Genomic DNA, 15,351 nt, shown 5'->3' with positions numbered 1-15,351 from the left:
TGTCTATATAGTGAGTTCCAGGTTACTTGGGGCTACAGGAAGACTGTTTCAAAAAAAAAATTTTTTTTTTTTGGTAAATCTCCAGTAAGACAGGCAGGTTTTCATAGTAGGACTCTTTTTAGGGGTGGGTTGAGAGGTTTCATTATGTAGTCTGTTCTCAAAGTCATAATTCTCCTGCTTCAGTCTCCTGAGTGGTGGGATTACACTTGTGTGCTACTGTGTATGACTTTTATTGAAATCTTTGAAGAAGCTCCAGCCTCATTCAGATAGTTCTAAAAAGATCACATATTTTAATGATTAATATTCATATTTACATTTCTCCTTGATATCACCCAAAACTTGACAAACGATAGTTTCCTAAAATTTTAAGTATGCAATCTGAAGCTATATCAAAGAACTTTTCAAAACGTTACATTAAGATTTATTGGTCTGGGGCTGGAGACATGACTCAGCAGTTAAGAGCACTGGCTGCTCTTGCAGAGGAACTGAGTCTGGTGTCCAGCTCCCACATGGCAGCTCACAACTGTCTACAACTGCAATTCTGGGAGGATTTGACTCCCTCCTTTGATCTCCAAGGGCATTTCATGCAGATACAGACGAAACACTCATACACATAAAGTAAAAATAAATAAACTAAAAAAACTTTTTTAAAAAAGACTTCTTTAAAAAAAAGTGTCATTGGTCTGTTTTGCATGATTTTGTAACATTATGCATTGGTCTTTTTGAAAACATTGATTATATGTGTTTTTATTTTTCTTTCTGTACTATTGAGCAATTGTACTAATACAGGTTGAGCATCCCTAATCTGAAAATCCAAAATCTGAAACCTCAAACATTTTTTTATTTTGAGAAGGCATCTAGCTTTGTAGTGTAGGTTGGCCTGGAAGTCACTATGTAGCCCAAGATAGCCTGGAACTCATGAGTGATCCTCCTGCTCAGCCTGAGTTCTGCAATTAATAGTCATGAGCTATTTTCCTAGCTGTTTTGTTTTTGAAACAAAGTCTTACCATGTGGCAGAGGCCACATACCACTCACTTTATATAGTCCATCCTGGCTTTGTATTCTAGATCATGTTGCCTCAAGCCTCCCTAGTGCTGGTTCCAGGTATCCCTTTAAAGCAAATACTTAGAAATGGCTAAACTTAGTAAGGAAGACATGTCAAGAAAGCTGAGGTAAGCCAAAAGCTAATCTTCTTTTGTCAAACAGTCAAATTGTGAATACAAAGGAACATTGTTGAAGGAAATTAAATGTGCTGTTCTACTCTACACATCATGAATGATAAGGAAAATAGCCTTCATGTTGACATGGAGACAGTTTTTCTTAAAATTTTTTGAATTCCTTTTTATTTTCTGTGAATGAATGTTTTGCCTGCATGGTAGTATACCACCTGCTTGCAATGCCCATGGAGACCAGAGAAGGCATTGCATCCCCTGTAACTGGAGTTATGGGCAGTTGTTAGCCACCATGTGGATGCTGGGAACCCAACGTGGGTCCTCTGCAAAAGCAGCCAGTGCTCGTAACCACAAGCAGCTCTCCAGCTCTGATTTTGAGAAAGTTTGAGTGGTCTAGAAGATGAAACCAGTCATTACATTCTTATAAGCTAAAACCTAATCCAGAGCAACTTCCTAACCATCTTCAGTTCTATGAAGGATGAGAGAAGTGAAGAAACTATAGAAGGAAAGTTTGAAGCTAGTGGAGGTTGGTTTATGAGGTTTTAGGAAAGAAGGTGTCTCCATAACATCAAAGTGTGAGGTGCAGCAGCAAGTGCCACTGTAGTACGTTATGTAAATGATGATGAGGGTGGCTATAGTAAGCCACAGATTTTCACTGTAGATGAAACAGTCTTCTGTTGGAGTGTCACCTAAGATTTTTATAGCTACAGAGGAAAAATCAATGCATGGTTTGAAAGGATAGGCGTTCTGTTAGGAGCGAAAGTAGCTGGTGGCTTTAATCTGGTGGCTTAGTCACTGTTCCTAAAATAGCACATCTGTTTTTGTGTGGTTTACTGAAAATAATGAAATCTGTTCAGAGGAAAAGATTCTTTTCCAAGTACTGCTTGCTCACAATTACCCAAGAACCCAGAGAGAAATGTAAAGATTAATATTGTTTTTATGCCTGCCTGCTGATACAACATCTGTTCTGCAACCAGTGGATTAAAAAGTGATTGCATTTCTTTGTGGCGTTGGTTCTTTCCTTCTCTCTGTACTTGTTTTCTGGGGATTAAACTCAGGTCACTTTACCTGAACAGTAAGTGCTTTACCCAGAAAATTTTAAATCCTCTAGAAAGGATTCATCATTCCAGATGTCCTGAAAAAAATAAATAAATAAAAGGAAAAGTTGTGGCTGAGCATGGTGGTGCATCTCCATAATCCCAGCACTCAGGAGGTTGGGGCAGAAAGATTTCAAGTTTGAGGCCAACTTGGGCTACATAACACCCTATTTCAAAAAAGATAAAAAGTAAAATTGTGATTTGTGGAAGACAGAATACAAGTGTTAATAGGAGTTAATTGGAGGAAATTTATTTCATCTTTCATAGATGACATTGAGGAGTTCAAGGCTTCAGATATGTTAGAACTCTCAAGAAAACTTGAATTAGAAGAGCCTGAAGATATGAGTGAAGTTCTGAAATCAGTCTCTCTCTTTCTCTCTGGTATTTTTGAAACAGGGTCTCCCTGTAGCCCCAGCTCGCCTGGAACTTGCTATGTAGACTAGGCTGGCCTTGAATTTACAGAGATCTGCCTGCCTCTGCCTCAGGATTGCTGGAATTAAAACAAAGGTGTGCACCATCACACCCAGCCTCTGAAATCTTTTTTAAAGTATTTGTTAACTTTATGTGTATATATTTTGACTATATTCTTTGTTACTCTTTCTTACTCCTTTCCCACTCAACCCCTTCTCAACAAGGCCCCCTCTTACTTATGTCCTGTGTGTACGTGAGACCCACTTTGTTTAATTAGGGCTGCTTGCATGAGTATGGATCAGGGCTGTTTCATGTGCATAGGCTAGCTATACCACTGAAGGAAATGGCTCCTCCTCTTCCAGCAAGTTTTATTTTGGGGGACAGGATTTTATGTAACCCAAACACAGTGTAGCCAAAATAACCTTAAATTCACTGTCCTCCTCCGTCCATCTCCCAGATGCTACGATTATAGGCATGTGCCACCTCCCTTGGCTTATAATATCATGATGGAACTTTTTTTTTTTTTGGTGTTTTTGAGACAGGGTCTCCCTGTAGCCCCAGCTGTCCTGGAGCTCACTATGTAGACCAGGCTGGTCTTGAACTCACAGAGATCTGCCTGCCTCTGCCTCCCAAGTGCTGGGATTAAAGGCATGCATCATCACGCCCAGCTTCATGGTGGAACTTTAATGGATGAGAAGCTGCCTCTGATAAATGAGCAAAGATAGTGGTTTATTGAGATGAAATCTATTATAAAGATGCTGTGAACATTGATGAAGCGACACAAAGAATTCAGATTATGTAGTCAGAGTAGATAAAGCAGCAGCATGGTTTGAGAGGATCCACTGTAATTTTAGTTTTCTTTCTTTGGTTTTTGAGATAAGGTCATGCTGTGTCATCAGGCTGACCTCACACTCACTGTATAGCTCACTAGCTTCACATTCTCCATCCTCCTTCTTCAACTTCCTTCAGTGCTGTGGTCACGGGTGGGACACCCAGGCCCAGCTTTCATTCCAATTGTAGTAGTTCTGCTGTGGATAAAATACAGTCCAACATCATCCATCACATGCTAAAGAAAAAGCTTTGATGAACAGAGTGAATCAGTGTAGTGAACTTTATTATTGGTATTTCAAGAAACTGTTACCAGTGTTCAGCAGTCACTAGTTTGATCAGTCAGTAGCCATCAACATCAAGGCAAGACCTTCATCAGAGATTATGTGTCACTTGCTGAAAGCTTAGATGATTATTAGCATTTTTAGCAATAATGTATTTTTTAATTAATGTATTTTAGATATAATGCTATTTTATACCACATAGTGTAAATATAACAACACTGAGAAATTTAAAAACTCAAATGATGTGCTTTATTGCAGTGTTTCTTTATTGTGGTGATCTAGATACAAACCAGTATTATCTCCAAGGTGTCCTGTATTCCTTCTAATACATGGACATGGGCTATCTTCCTACATTCTCTTGTGTCTTAATTTCTTTCTACAATATTTTGCAATTTTCAGTGTACAAGTTTTTCCTACCTGCTTGATTAAATTTCCTAGCTATTTTGCTGCATTTTAATTTATTTTGTGTTAGTGTGTGTAAGCATGCCTGTGGAGGTTAATGGACAGAATGTAGGAGTCAGTGCTCTCTACCACGTGGGTCCCAGGGGTTGAATTCAGGTTGTCAAGTGCCTTTACCATCTTGGGCCATCTTGCTGGCCCAAAAGATAGAATATGTATTGTTCAGATTAAGTCTTCAGTGTAGGGAAGTGCAGGAGACTTTGATTTACTAAAGGAGTTTATCTACCAAATGAAATTGGGGTGTTATTACTCAAGATAGTCAGATGGATGCTGAAAAGCCCAAACCAAAACAGAAGCTACCATTTGTTGCAAAGCCCTGTTGTTATACCAGGACTAGAATCTAAAAGTTTTATTTCTTTTTAAAGGATTTAGTCTTATTTAAGAATGATATACTAAAAAGCTGATTTAAAGCTCTCTGAGTGAACAAGTTATTAATGGAGGTCTTTGCTAACCAAATGATAAGATGACAGACACCTCTTTCATTGGACAGCCCCCACATATTTTCATTTTCACGTTGCCATTTGGAGTCCCGTCAGTTTCTATAGAGAAAAACCTCTCCTATTTCTGCTTGGGAGTTTAAATGTAGCAGCATATCTGCCTGTTTAGACTTTTCCTCACCTCTGCTGTTTTCAATAGAGGACTTAATCTCTTCTCAGATATTTGGTGTGCTCTGAATTCAGAGCCTCTTTAGTCATTTTTCTGACTGTTTGAAGTTGTCAACAGCCTGTCCTAGTTTTATTTCTGTTGCTGTGATAAAATAACCTGACAGAAAGAAACATAGGGAATAAAGGGGTTTATTTTGGCTTATGGTTCCAGGTTACAGCCTATCATTGTGGGGAAGTCAAGACAGGAACTTCAGAAAGTTAGTCACATCACACCCTTAGTCAAGAGCAGAGAGAAGTAAATGCATGCATGTTCACTCAAGTGTGCTCAGCTCCGTTTCTCCATACCTGCACAGTTCAGGACCTCTGCTTAGGGAATGGTGCTGCCTACTGTAGACTGTGTCTTCAGACATCAGTTAACTCAATTAAGACAATTCCCCACAGGCCAATGAGACAACTCCTCATTGAGATTCTTTCCAGGTGATTCTAGGTTCTGTCAATTTAACAATTAAAGCTAGGGCCTGGTGTGGTGCCACGTGCCTTTAATCCCAGCACTTGGGAGGCAGATACAGGCAGATCTCTGTGAGTTCAAGGCTATCATGGTCTACATAGTGAGTTCCAGGCCAGCTGGGGCTACAGGGAAACCCTGTCTCAAAAAAAAACCAACAAAAAAACCCCCAAAATAAATAAAAAACAAAGCTAAACATCACACTTGAGACAAGGTCTCCCTGTAGTACCAGCTAGCCTGGAACTCACTATGTAGACCAGGCTGGCCTTGAACTCACAGAGATCTGCCTGCCTTTGCCTCTCAAGTGCTGAGACTAAAGGCGTGTGCTACCACGCCCAGTCCAGCCCAGCAATCACTTTTAAACCATAGTTTTCCATTCCTTGTTCCAAAAGTCTGATTTTTTTCCCCCATAATTAAAGTACAGAACAACTTAAAAAGTCTAAAGTCTCAGCTGTGGGCACCAATAAAATTAAACTCTGAACCTATGATGGCACAGAGTAGCATTCTCCTTCCAAAAGGGAAGACTTGGGCCATCACAAGGAACAGTCAGATCAAAACAAAACCAAAATCTAACAGGCCAAATACCAGATCTTGTAGCTTGATGTTAAACATCTGGAACTTGTCTTTTGAGCTTCTAAGGGATTGGGTAGCCCCACTCTCCAACACTGACACCTGCAGCATTCACAGCTTCATCAGTGTGACTGGGGATAGCTCCTCCAAACCTTCGGTTTTCAAAGGGACTTATTGGTGGAGCCAGGAGAGGACAAGGGGCATAATGAGAAGAAGCAGGAAGACTCTTGGCAGGCAGTCCAGGAACCTGTGGGTGGATACTGGAAGAGAGAAGGGGAGGGGCCAGAGCCCTTTGAGGGAATCTTGGTGTATTAACTTTCTGTTGTTGTGATAAAATACTGACCAAAGCCAACCTGGTGATGAAAGGATTTATTTCATTTTACAACTTATAGCCTATCATTGGAGGGAAACTAAGGCAGGAACCTGAGCTGAAGCAGAGGCCACAGAGGAAGGCTGCTCACAGGCTTGCCCCCCTGGCTTAATCAGTTACCTTTCTTATATGGCCCAGGCCCACCTGTCCAGGGATGGTATTTGTGCACAGCGGGCTAGGCCCTTAACATCAACTAGCAATCAAGAAAATGCCCCACAGACATGTGCACAGGCCAGTCTGAGGGAGGAAATTCTCAATTGAGGATCCTTCTTCCCATGTGATTCTAGTCTGTGTCAAGTTGACAAAAGCCAACCGGTGCAGTGAACTAATAACTGCAACGCCAGCTGTTCAACACTTGAGAGTTTATTTTTCACCTTTTCATATCTGTAACTTTTGTTAAGACTGAAAAATCTGTCTTATTTTTATATTCATTCTATTAATAGGCTAATTATTTAATCTCTCTGTATGCACCCAGTGTCTTTTTTTTTGTCTTGTTTGAGACAGGGTCTCCCTGTAGCTATAGTGGGGCTGGCCTCTCCACTATGTAGACCATGCTTGGCCTTGAACTCACAGAGATCCGCCTGCCTCTGCCTCCCAAGTGCTGGGATTAAAGGCATGTGCCATCACACCTGGCATACCCAGTGTCTTAAACTATTGCTTCATTCCTCCTGCTACTCATCACCTAATACCTGAATTGAAAACCCTTTTCATGCCTGTCCAGGATGACCCTACTGCATCAAATTGCCTACCTCTCTGAGTATTGTGTTCTGATTATTTACTTATTTATTTTGATGCTGATCAAGACCCAGGGCCTTTCACATGACAAACACACACTCTGTCACTTTCCTACCAGCCTGGAGTATTGTATTGTCATTGGCCTGGTTTCCATGGAGTATCACCTCCTAGCTGTACCATAGTCTTTTTTAATACACGTCAGTACCATGCTAGGCTGCCTGTGTGAGGACACCTTCCTTACTCTGCTCAAGTTCTGGGATCTGGTTTTGTGCTTGTATGTGGACATGTATGTGGTCCCTAAGTCTTGACTATTCAACTTCATATTGCCCAGTCTCACTTAATGGCCTTTTCTGGGTATATAATTAAAAGATACAAAATGGTGGTTTGATTTTCCCATCTTGATATACACAGTGAAGTGATTACTACAGTTGTAAATTGCTGTGTATCATGCTCTATAGTGATTTTACTGATTTTGTTTTTTGTGTGTGTGGGAGAGGAGTTAAGAATACCTAAAATTGCCAGGTGTGGTGGCATAAACTTTTAATCCCAGCACTTGGGAGGCAGAGGCAGGTGGATCTCTGAGTTTGAGGCCAGCCTACATAGTGGTGTCCAGGCCACCGTTGTTTGCAAGGAGCCCCTGTCTCAAAAAAAAAAAAAAAAAAAAAAAAAACCCACAAAAAAACAAAACTAAAATCGAGCTGGATGGGGTGGCACACACCTTTAATCTCAGCACTCAGGAAGCAGAAACAGGCAGATCTCTGTGAATTCAAGGCTAGGCTAGTCTACATAGCAAGTTCCAAGACCAGCTAGGGCTACAGGGAGACCCTGTCGCAGAAAAAGAATACCTGAGACCTGCTATCTTGTCGAATCTTAGAACTCTCATTTGGCACATTAGTCACTTTGGCCTTTGGAATGAATTACCTATGGGGCTACACTTGTATTTTGAAAGACAGTGAAATTTTGCTGAATTAAAAGTATTTTATAAGGAAGAATAAAACATATATAGCTTTAAATTTTTGCTTTTTAGGCAACTATTGAGTTTCAAAAGAACTCCTTTAACTAATCTTAAATATAACAATTTGATTGGCAGTTATTTGATTGGCACTTTGGTTAATGAGATGTTCCTGGGTGAGGAAATTAGAAAATAACAGTAATTTTATATGCAAAATAATATTAATTTCTCTTCTAGCTCTCCCTCCAAAGCCACCTAAGCCAATGACTTCAGCAGTTACAAATGGAATGAAAGAGGGTTCCGTTACCCTTCAAGATGCAGAATGGTACTGGGGTGATATTTCCAGGTAACAAAAATGCTACCATAAATTAATACAGCTTTTTTGAAAATAATTTTTTGAGAATTAGTAGTTAAAAGTAAACATTTTAATGCCCTACTGGTTGTCATTTAAAGATTACCATTTAAAATACTGTGTGGAAACCTTTCAAAAGTATCTTTAGGGGTTGGCAAGATGGCTCAGAGGTTAAGGGTGCCTGCCACCAAGCCTGATGACCTAAATTCAATTGCTTGGATCTGCATGGTGGAAAGAATCAACTCCTGAAAGCTGTCCTCTCACATCCACACATGCACTGTAGCATGTGCACGTGTCCACATATGTGCAAACATATAATAAATAAAAGTTTTTAAGTGTCTTTAAAAAAATATTTTTTTTTACATTTTCTGTATGAGTGTTTTGCCTTCATATATTAAGTGTACCTGTGTCGTGCAATGCCTGTGAAGGCCAGCAAGGGCATCAGATCCCCTGGTAGTGGAGTCCTGCCATGCTGGGAACCAGATCCAGGTCCTCTGGAAGAGCATTCAGTGCTCTTAACCACTGCGCCATCTCTCCAGCCCTGTGTCTTTAATTTTTTCCTCCTTAGGACAAAATGACAAGGAAATCTTTGAGTTATGGCTGTTGTTATACTTTTAATACTGTATCAAGTATGACTTTCTGAATAAACAAAGCTTATACATTTAGAATAGTTGCAGGTAATTTAGAATAAAAGATACTTTCAAGGTACTTAAATTCCATTTACCTTTCTTTGTAGACTAGCAAGGCTCATTTCCGGAGTAGCTGAGATTGCAAGCCTGGACCATTTTCCTTTCTGATTTTCTCCCTAAGGCACTGGCTCCAAAATTTTTGCATGCACAAAAGTCATTTGAGCTAGAGCCCAAGTGTCTGCCGTTAGCCACCTCCGTAGGTGGTTTTATTTTTTTGAGACAGGGTATTGCTATATAGTTAAGACTGACCTAGAATCACTATATAGTCTAGGCTGGCCTCAACTCTTGATCTTCTTCCCTGAGCCTTTTTCGTTCTAGAATTATAGAAGTGTATACGTGACACTATATCCATCATTAAGTGATTTTGATGTATTTTCTTTATGTAGCTCACTTCCAGAAATAGGAATTTGCCTTTTTTGGGTAAATCATAAATTTGGATAGTTTGAACATAGAGAGGAAATATTTGTATATACATACATTTTTTAAAAATTGAATATTACATCTTTATATTTTTCTCATTATAATTTAATGGATCTCTAATTCTTTGTTGTTTGTTTTTTGGCTTGAAACTTGCTCTGTAGACCATGCTGGCTTTGACTGGCAGTCCTATCTCAGCCTCCTGAGTGATGAAATTATAGGCTTGCACAACCATGCCTGATACATCTATTTTTTTTCTTAAAAAAATCCCTAACCATTTATGCCAAATCAGGTTCCAATTTGACACTATATTCCTTAATACCCTAGTCCTTCCCTCTCTTGTCTTCTTTCCTACTGCCAAATGGTGATCATTTCACTTCTTTTTACCCATACAGTTTTAACTATTTTAAGTGTGTAGTTCATCGGTATTTAGTACATTCACTTTGTTATGCAACATCATTATCCAGAAAATTTGCATCTTTTCTACTGAAACTGTACCTATTAAACTCCTTCCCCTCCTTTAGCCCCTTCTAATCAGTCTTCTACTTTCTATGAATTAATTCGGTATGTAATGTCCCATTATATGTATATATCATATTTTGCTTATCCAATCATCTGAATAAGGATGGATTTGATGGGGCATTTGAATTACTCCTTCTTTTAGCCAGGTGTGGTGGCTCACACCTTTAATCCCAACACTCAGGAGGCAGAGGCAGGCGGATCTCTGAGTTCCAGGCCAGCCTGGTCTACATAGGGAGTTCCAGGCCAGCTGGGGCTACAGGGAGACCCTGTCTCAAAAAGACCAAAAAAAAAAAGAGATTATTCCTTCTTTTCAGCTTTTGCATTATGGTGAATAAAGCTGATACAAATATTGGCTATTAATATCTATTCGAGTGCTTGCTTTTGCTAATTTTGGATATAGACCTAGAATTAGAATTGCTAGATCATTTGTTAATTCTGTGTTTAGTTTTTGAAGAGGACTTAATATATTTTATATAAAAATACAGTAGACCTTTTTCTTTTGGTCTGAGACTGGGTCTCCCTGTAGTCCCAGTTGACCTGGACTCACAATGTAGACCAGGCTGTCCTTGATCTCACAGAGACCCGCCTGCCTCTGTCTCCTGAGTGTTGGGATTAAAGGTGTGGGCCACGAGACCTGGCCTAGACCATTTTTTAGTATTATACAATAAAAGAATTGAAAAATATTTAAATGGCATTTAAACTGTACCTTAAAATCATATTCTACTCTAGGGCCTCTAATTCTAGGGCCTTTTGTCCTGCTTTTTCATTGAATGTTCAGTTTTCCTTAAATTCCTAAAGTACAGAAGGAGTTTATTGTTAGTATTAATTCAAATTAGAGAACATCGTATTGGAAGGTTGTAAACTTAGGAGAATTTTCCCCTCTGTTCAGGAACAGCTGGCACTGTTGCTTAAAATATAACCTTCTTTCTAAATAGCTATGGGTTTTTCTTGAAACTCTGCAAGTTTAGACTTGCCTAAGAAAGCCTGGAATGCTAATAGAAACACATATGCAAATACAGACTATTGAAATCTGGAAGAATTAAACATCAAATAGCCTTTCCTTAGATTACAAATACTAAAAATCACAACAGAAAGAGCTCATCTATGGGGAAGAACCAGGTAACCATTGAAGACTTCCAGTATTCTTTAACCTTCCAATTAGTCTTGGTAGTTATATATATAATATATATATATAAATTTTTAATTTTTTAAGTTAAAAAATGTTTTTGGTCTTTTTGATACAGGGTCTCCCTATAGCCCCAGCTGGCCTTAAACTCACAGGGATCCTCCTGCCTCTGCCTGCAGAGTGCTGGGATTATAGGCGTGTGCCTATAATCAATGCTTAAGTTTTTAAAAAATGCTTCCTATAATTCTGTTTCTTAGGGAAGAGGTAAATGACAAATTACGGGACATGCCGGATGGTACCTTCTTAGTCAGAGATGCCTCAACAAAAATGCAGGGAGATTATACTTTGACTTTAAGGTAAGTACTTTTTAGCCTTTGGCTAGTGCCCTCCTAACATTATTGTAGTTCTGGATATATAGAAAGTTCTGTATTTTATTTAATTCTTTATATATTTTCCCATGCTTTATTTAATCTAGATATGTAATTTTCAGTTTGACTAACATTTAAATTTTTAATGTTTTTGGTTTCTTGAGACAGTATTTTACTGTGTAGCCCTGACTGACCTGGAAGTTGCTATGTAGATCAGGCTGTTATGGACCTCATAGACTTCCTGCCTCTGCCTCCCAAGTTCTAGCATTGAAGGTGTATGCCACCATGGCTTGCCTAACATTTTAATTTTAAAATCATTTTCTGTACATCAAATATTTAAACATCTTCTATAAAGACTTCACTTATTTTTATGTAGAAGTAAAATAAAAAGGCTAAAATCCCTAATGATCTCATTAATGAAGTAAAAGTCATGGGCATGGCCTAAGTTTATTAGTGAACCTAACCCTCTAAAACCTCTATTTTTTTCCCTTATGTGGACTTTAGGAAGTAGAACTCAACATAATTTTGCAGATGAGGATATTTGGAAGGCAAAGCAGTTCTGTCTGTTTTGGGCCTTCCATGTGGGGCATATTAGTGTTTCATAATTTTATACTTATATAGATGGAACATATATTAACAGCATGTTAAGAAGGGCTGGATAGTTGCCCAGCAGTTAAGAACAATGGCTGTTCTTGCAGAGGACTCCAGACATGGCTGCTAACAACTCCAGTTCCAGGAGAATCTTCTGACCTCCAAGGGCACTGCATGACACCGGTGCATTTATATACATGCAGGCAATACACTCATACACAAAAATGAAATTAATAAATAAAATATTTTTTGAAAGCATGTTAAGAAAACTTCAATAGATATTTCCACATTTAATTTTTTATTAATTAAATTTTTTTATGTATATGAGTGTTCCACCTATATATATGAGAGTGCACCTGTCATGCAATACTTGAGGAGGCCAGAAGTTATGGATGGTTGTTAGCTACCATGTGGTGCTGGGATCTGAACCTGGGTGCTCTCTCTGGAAGAGCAGCCAGTGCTCTAAAACACTGAGCTATCATCTTTTCAGCCCCCAAGATATTTCCACATTTATTTTTAATGATTAAAATCACCTAATTCCCGCCGGTGTGGTGGCGAATGCCTTTAATCCCAGCACTTGGGAGGCAGAGGCAGGTGGACCTCTGTGAGTTCGAGGCCAGCCTGGTCTACATAGTGAGTTCCAGGTTATTTTGATATATCACAGTGAAAGATTTATCGTCCTCTTTTTTTTTTTTTTTTTTTTTTTTTTTAAAAAAAAAAAAAAAAAAAAAAAAAAAAAAAAACCCCAAAGAACCACCTAATTCCAATAAAATTTTGGTTTGTATAATATTGTTGATTCATTCATTCACCCGTTCATTAGAGGCTTCATACCTACCAGGCAAGCATTCTACCACTACAGTACTAGCCATTTTTTTCTTTTGAGACAGGGTCTCCTTATGTAGTCTGGGATGGATTCAAATTCAAAGAGATCTGCTTGCCTCTGTCTCCCAAGTGTTGGCATTAAAGATTCAGGCCACCAAGTATTCCCTCCCCCCACCCCCTTTGAGACAGGGCTATTCTATGTTATCCAGCCCAAACTCTTTCTTTTTTGTTTTTTTTTTGAGACAGGGTTTCCCTCAAGCCCCAGTTGACCTGGAACTTACTGTGTAGACCAGGCTTGCCTTGATCTCACAGAGATCTGTCTACCTCTTGGATTAAACGTGTGTGCCACTATACCCAGGCAGCTCCAACTCTTGAACTAAAGTACTTCTCTTGCCTTAGGCTCCCAAATAGCTGCAATTCTGGATACATACCACCATGATGGATTATGTGTGGGTACACATGTCCCAAATAGCTGCAATTCTGGATACATACCACCATGATGGATTATGTGTGGGTACACATGTCCCAACAAACAAGTGGAGGCTAGAGGACAACTTGTTTAAGATTAAAGCAGCCAGGCGTGGTGGCGCACGGCTCTAATAATCCCAGCATTTGGGAGGCAGAGGCAGGTGGATCTTTGTGAGTTTGAGGCCAGCCTGGTCTACATAGTGAGTTCCAGGCCAGCTGGGGCTACAAGGAAGCCCTGTCTCAAAAATCCAAAAAAAAAAAAAAAAAGAGGATTAAAGCATGAAAGAAAAACATAATTAAAAACTTATAATTCCAAGATGGGCATGGTGGTGAAGCCCTTTAATCCCAGAACTCAGGAGGCAGAGGCAGATAGGTCTCTGAGTTAGAGTTCGAGACCAGTCTGTTCTATAGGGAGACCCTGTCTCAAAAAATAGTCAAGGGGCTGGAGAGATGGCTCAGCGATTAAGAGTACTGACTGCTCTTGCAGAGGACTCAGGTTCGATTCCTAGCACCCACATGGTGGCTATGAACCGTCCTTAACTCCAATTACAGGGGAATCCGAAGCCTTCTTCTGATTTCTGTGGCATTGCACGATACAGATGCACTCACATACATACAGGCAATACACTCATACACATAAAATTTAAAAACAAAACAGCCAAAAAACAAAATTAAAACTTTGGCTTTGTGAATAGAGAGCCTCTGAAACTTCAGCATTTCTGCCTTCATTGAAGTCATCTAAATTAAATTTCAACATTTGGAAATTCAATTCTCTACCTGTTGTTTGCCTGTACTCAGGCAGTTGATTGTGAAGGAGAAAACAAAACTACACGTTTTGTCTCATGAGAGACCATAATGTGTGGTCTCACATTAAATTCTTCAGTACTGGGCTGGAGAGAGCTCAGTGGTCAAGAATGTATACTACTCTTGCAGAGGATATGAGGTTGGCTCCCAGGACTCATGTTGGGTGGCTCAAAGCACTTGTAACTCCAGCTCCAGGGGATCTGACACCCTCTTCTGGCCTCTGTGGACACTACATTCATGTACACACAATTAAAAAATAACAAAAATCAGAGGCAGGCGTGGTGGCGCACGCCTTTAGTCCCAGCACTTGGGAAGCAGAGGCAGGCAGATCTGTGTGAGTTCAAGCCTGGTCTACATAGTGAGTTCCAGGCCAGCTGGGGTTACAGGGAGACCTGTCTCAAAAAGACCAAAAATAAACAAACAAAAAAAGAAAACCCAAAATCTTAAAAAAAATTATCTTACCTACTGGCCTTAAGTGGGCCTATAGTACCACCCAGCTTGATTTTTGCTTTTCCAAATCCTCCCACTTTCCTAGATGATAATTTTATATGTTCCTTTACATGTTGTTCTACTTCAGATCAGAAATTCTATTTCCTGTTTCACTGAGAATATTTACACAGAAAAGAATGTCCTCATCGCTGATTCTGATAATCATCAGTCTCTGCCTAGCAGGGTGAATCCTCTTCCTTTCTCTGTTCTCGTGAATGACTTTATATCCTTGTTCAGGGTCTACATCTTTGTTTATAGACTGGTTCTTATCTCAGCTATCCCTCTAATCCACCAATGAACATCACTCTAAGAATTATCTTGTTTTTTGTTTTGTTTTGTTTTTGAGACAGGGTCTCACTAGGTAGTCCTGTAGAGCAGACTGGCCTTGAACTCACAGAGATTTGGCTGCTCTTGCAGAGGTTCAAATCCTAGTACTCACATGGTGGCTAACAGCCAGCCATCCATAACTCCAGTTATAGGGGATCTGATACCCTCCTCTGACCTCCATGAGCATTGCATGACACAGGTGCACTTACATACATAAAAACATTTTTAAAAAGTTAAAGTCTTGCTGGGAGTGGTAGCACACACCTGTAGTCCCAGCACTTGGGAGGCAGAGGCTGGCGGATCTCTGTGAGTTCAAGGCCAGCCTGGTCTACATAGTGAGTTCCAGGACAGCTTGGGCTACAGGGAGACCCTGTCTCAAAAAGACCAA

At 39.7% G+C, this 15,351-nt stretch overlaps 1 protein-coding gene across 4 annotated transcripts in view; it reads left to right on the top strand.

Moving 5' to 3' along the window:
• Window positions 1-15,351, top strand: part of LOC103730305 (phosphatidylinositol 3-kinase regulatory subunit gamma) — a 141,198-nt gene that overhangs the window by 100,674 nt on the left and 25,173 nt on the right. For all 4 annotated transcript variants that reach the window (XM_008828500.3, XM_008828494.3, XM_029561298.1 and 1 more), the window contains 2 exons: window positions 8,226-8,334; window positions 11,352-11,450. In XM_008828500.3, coding sequence (XP_008826722.1) covers window positions 8,252-8,334; window positions 11,352-11,450 — 182 coding nt within the window. In that variant the 5' untranslated portion in view covers window positions 8,226-8,251. The remainder of the gene's footprint in view (window positions 1-8,225; window positions 8,335-11,351; window positions 11,451-15,351) is intronic.

The sequence above is a fragment of the Nannospalax galili genome, unplaced genomic scaffold, assembly GCF_000622305.1.
Source record: "Nannospalax galili isolate Female #2095 unplaced genomic scaffold, S.galili_v1.0 scaffold1233, whole genome shotgun sequence".
Classification (NCBI taxonomy): Eukaryota; Metazoa; Chordata; class Mammalia; order Rodentia; family Spalacidae; genus Nannospalax; species Nannospalax galili.
Note: the sequence above shows the minus strand (reverse complement) of the source record. Positions and strands in the feature narration are given on the sequence as shown.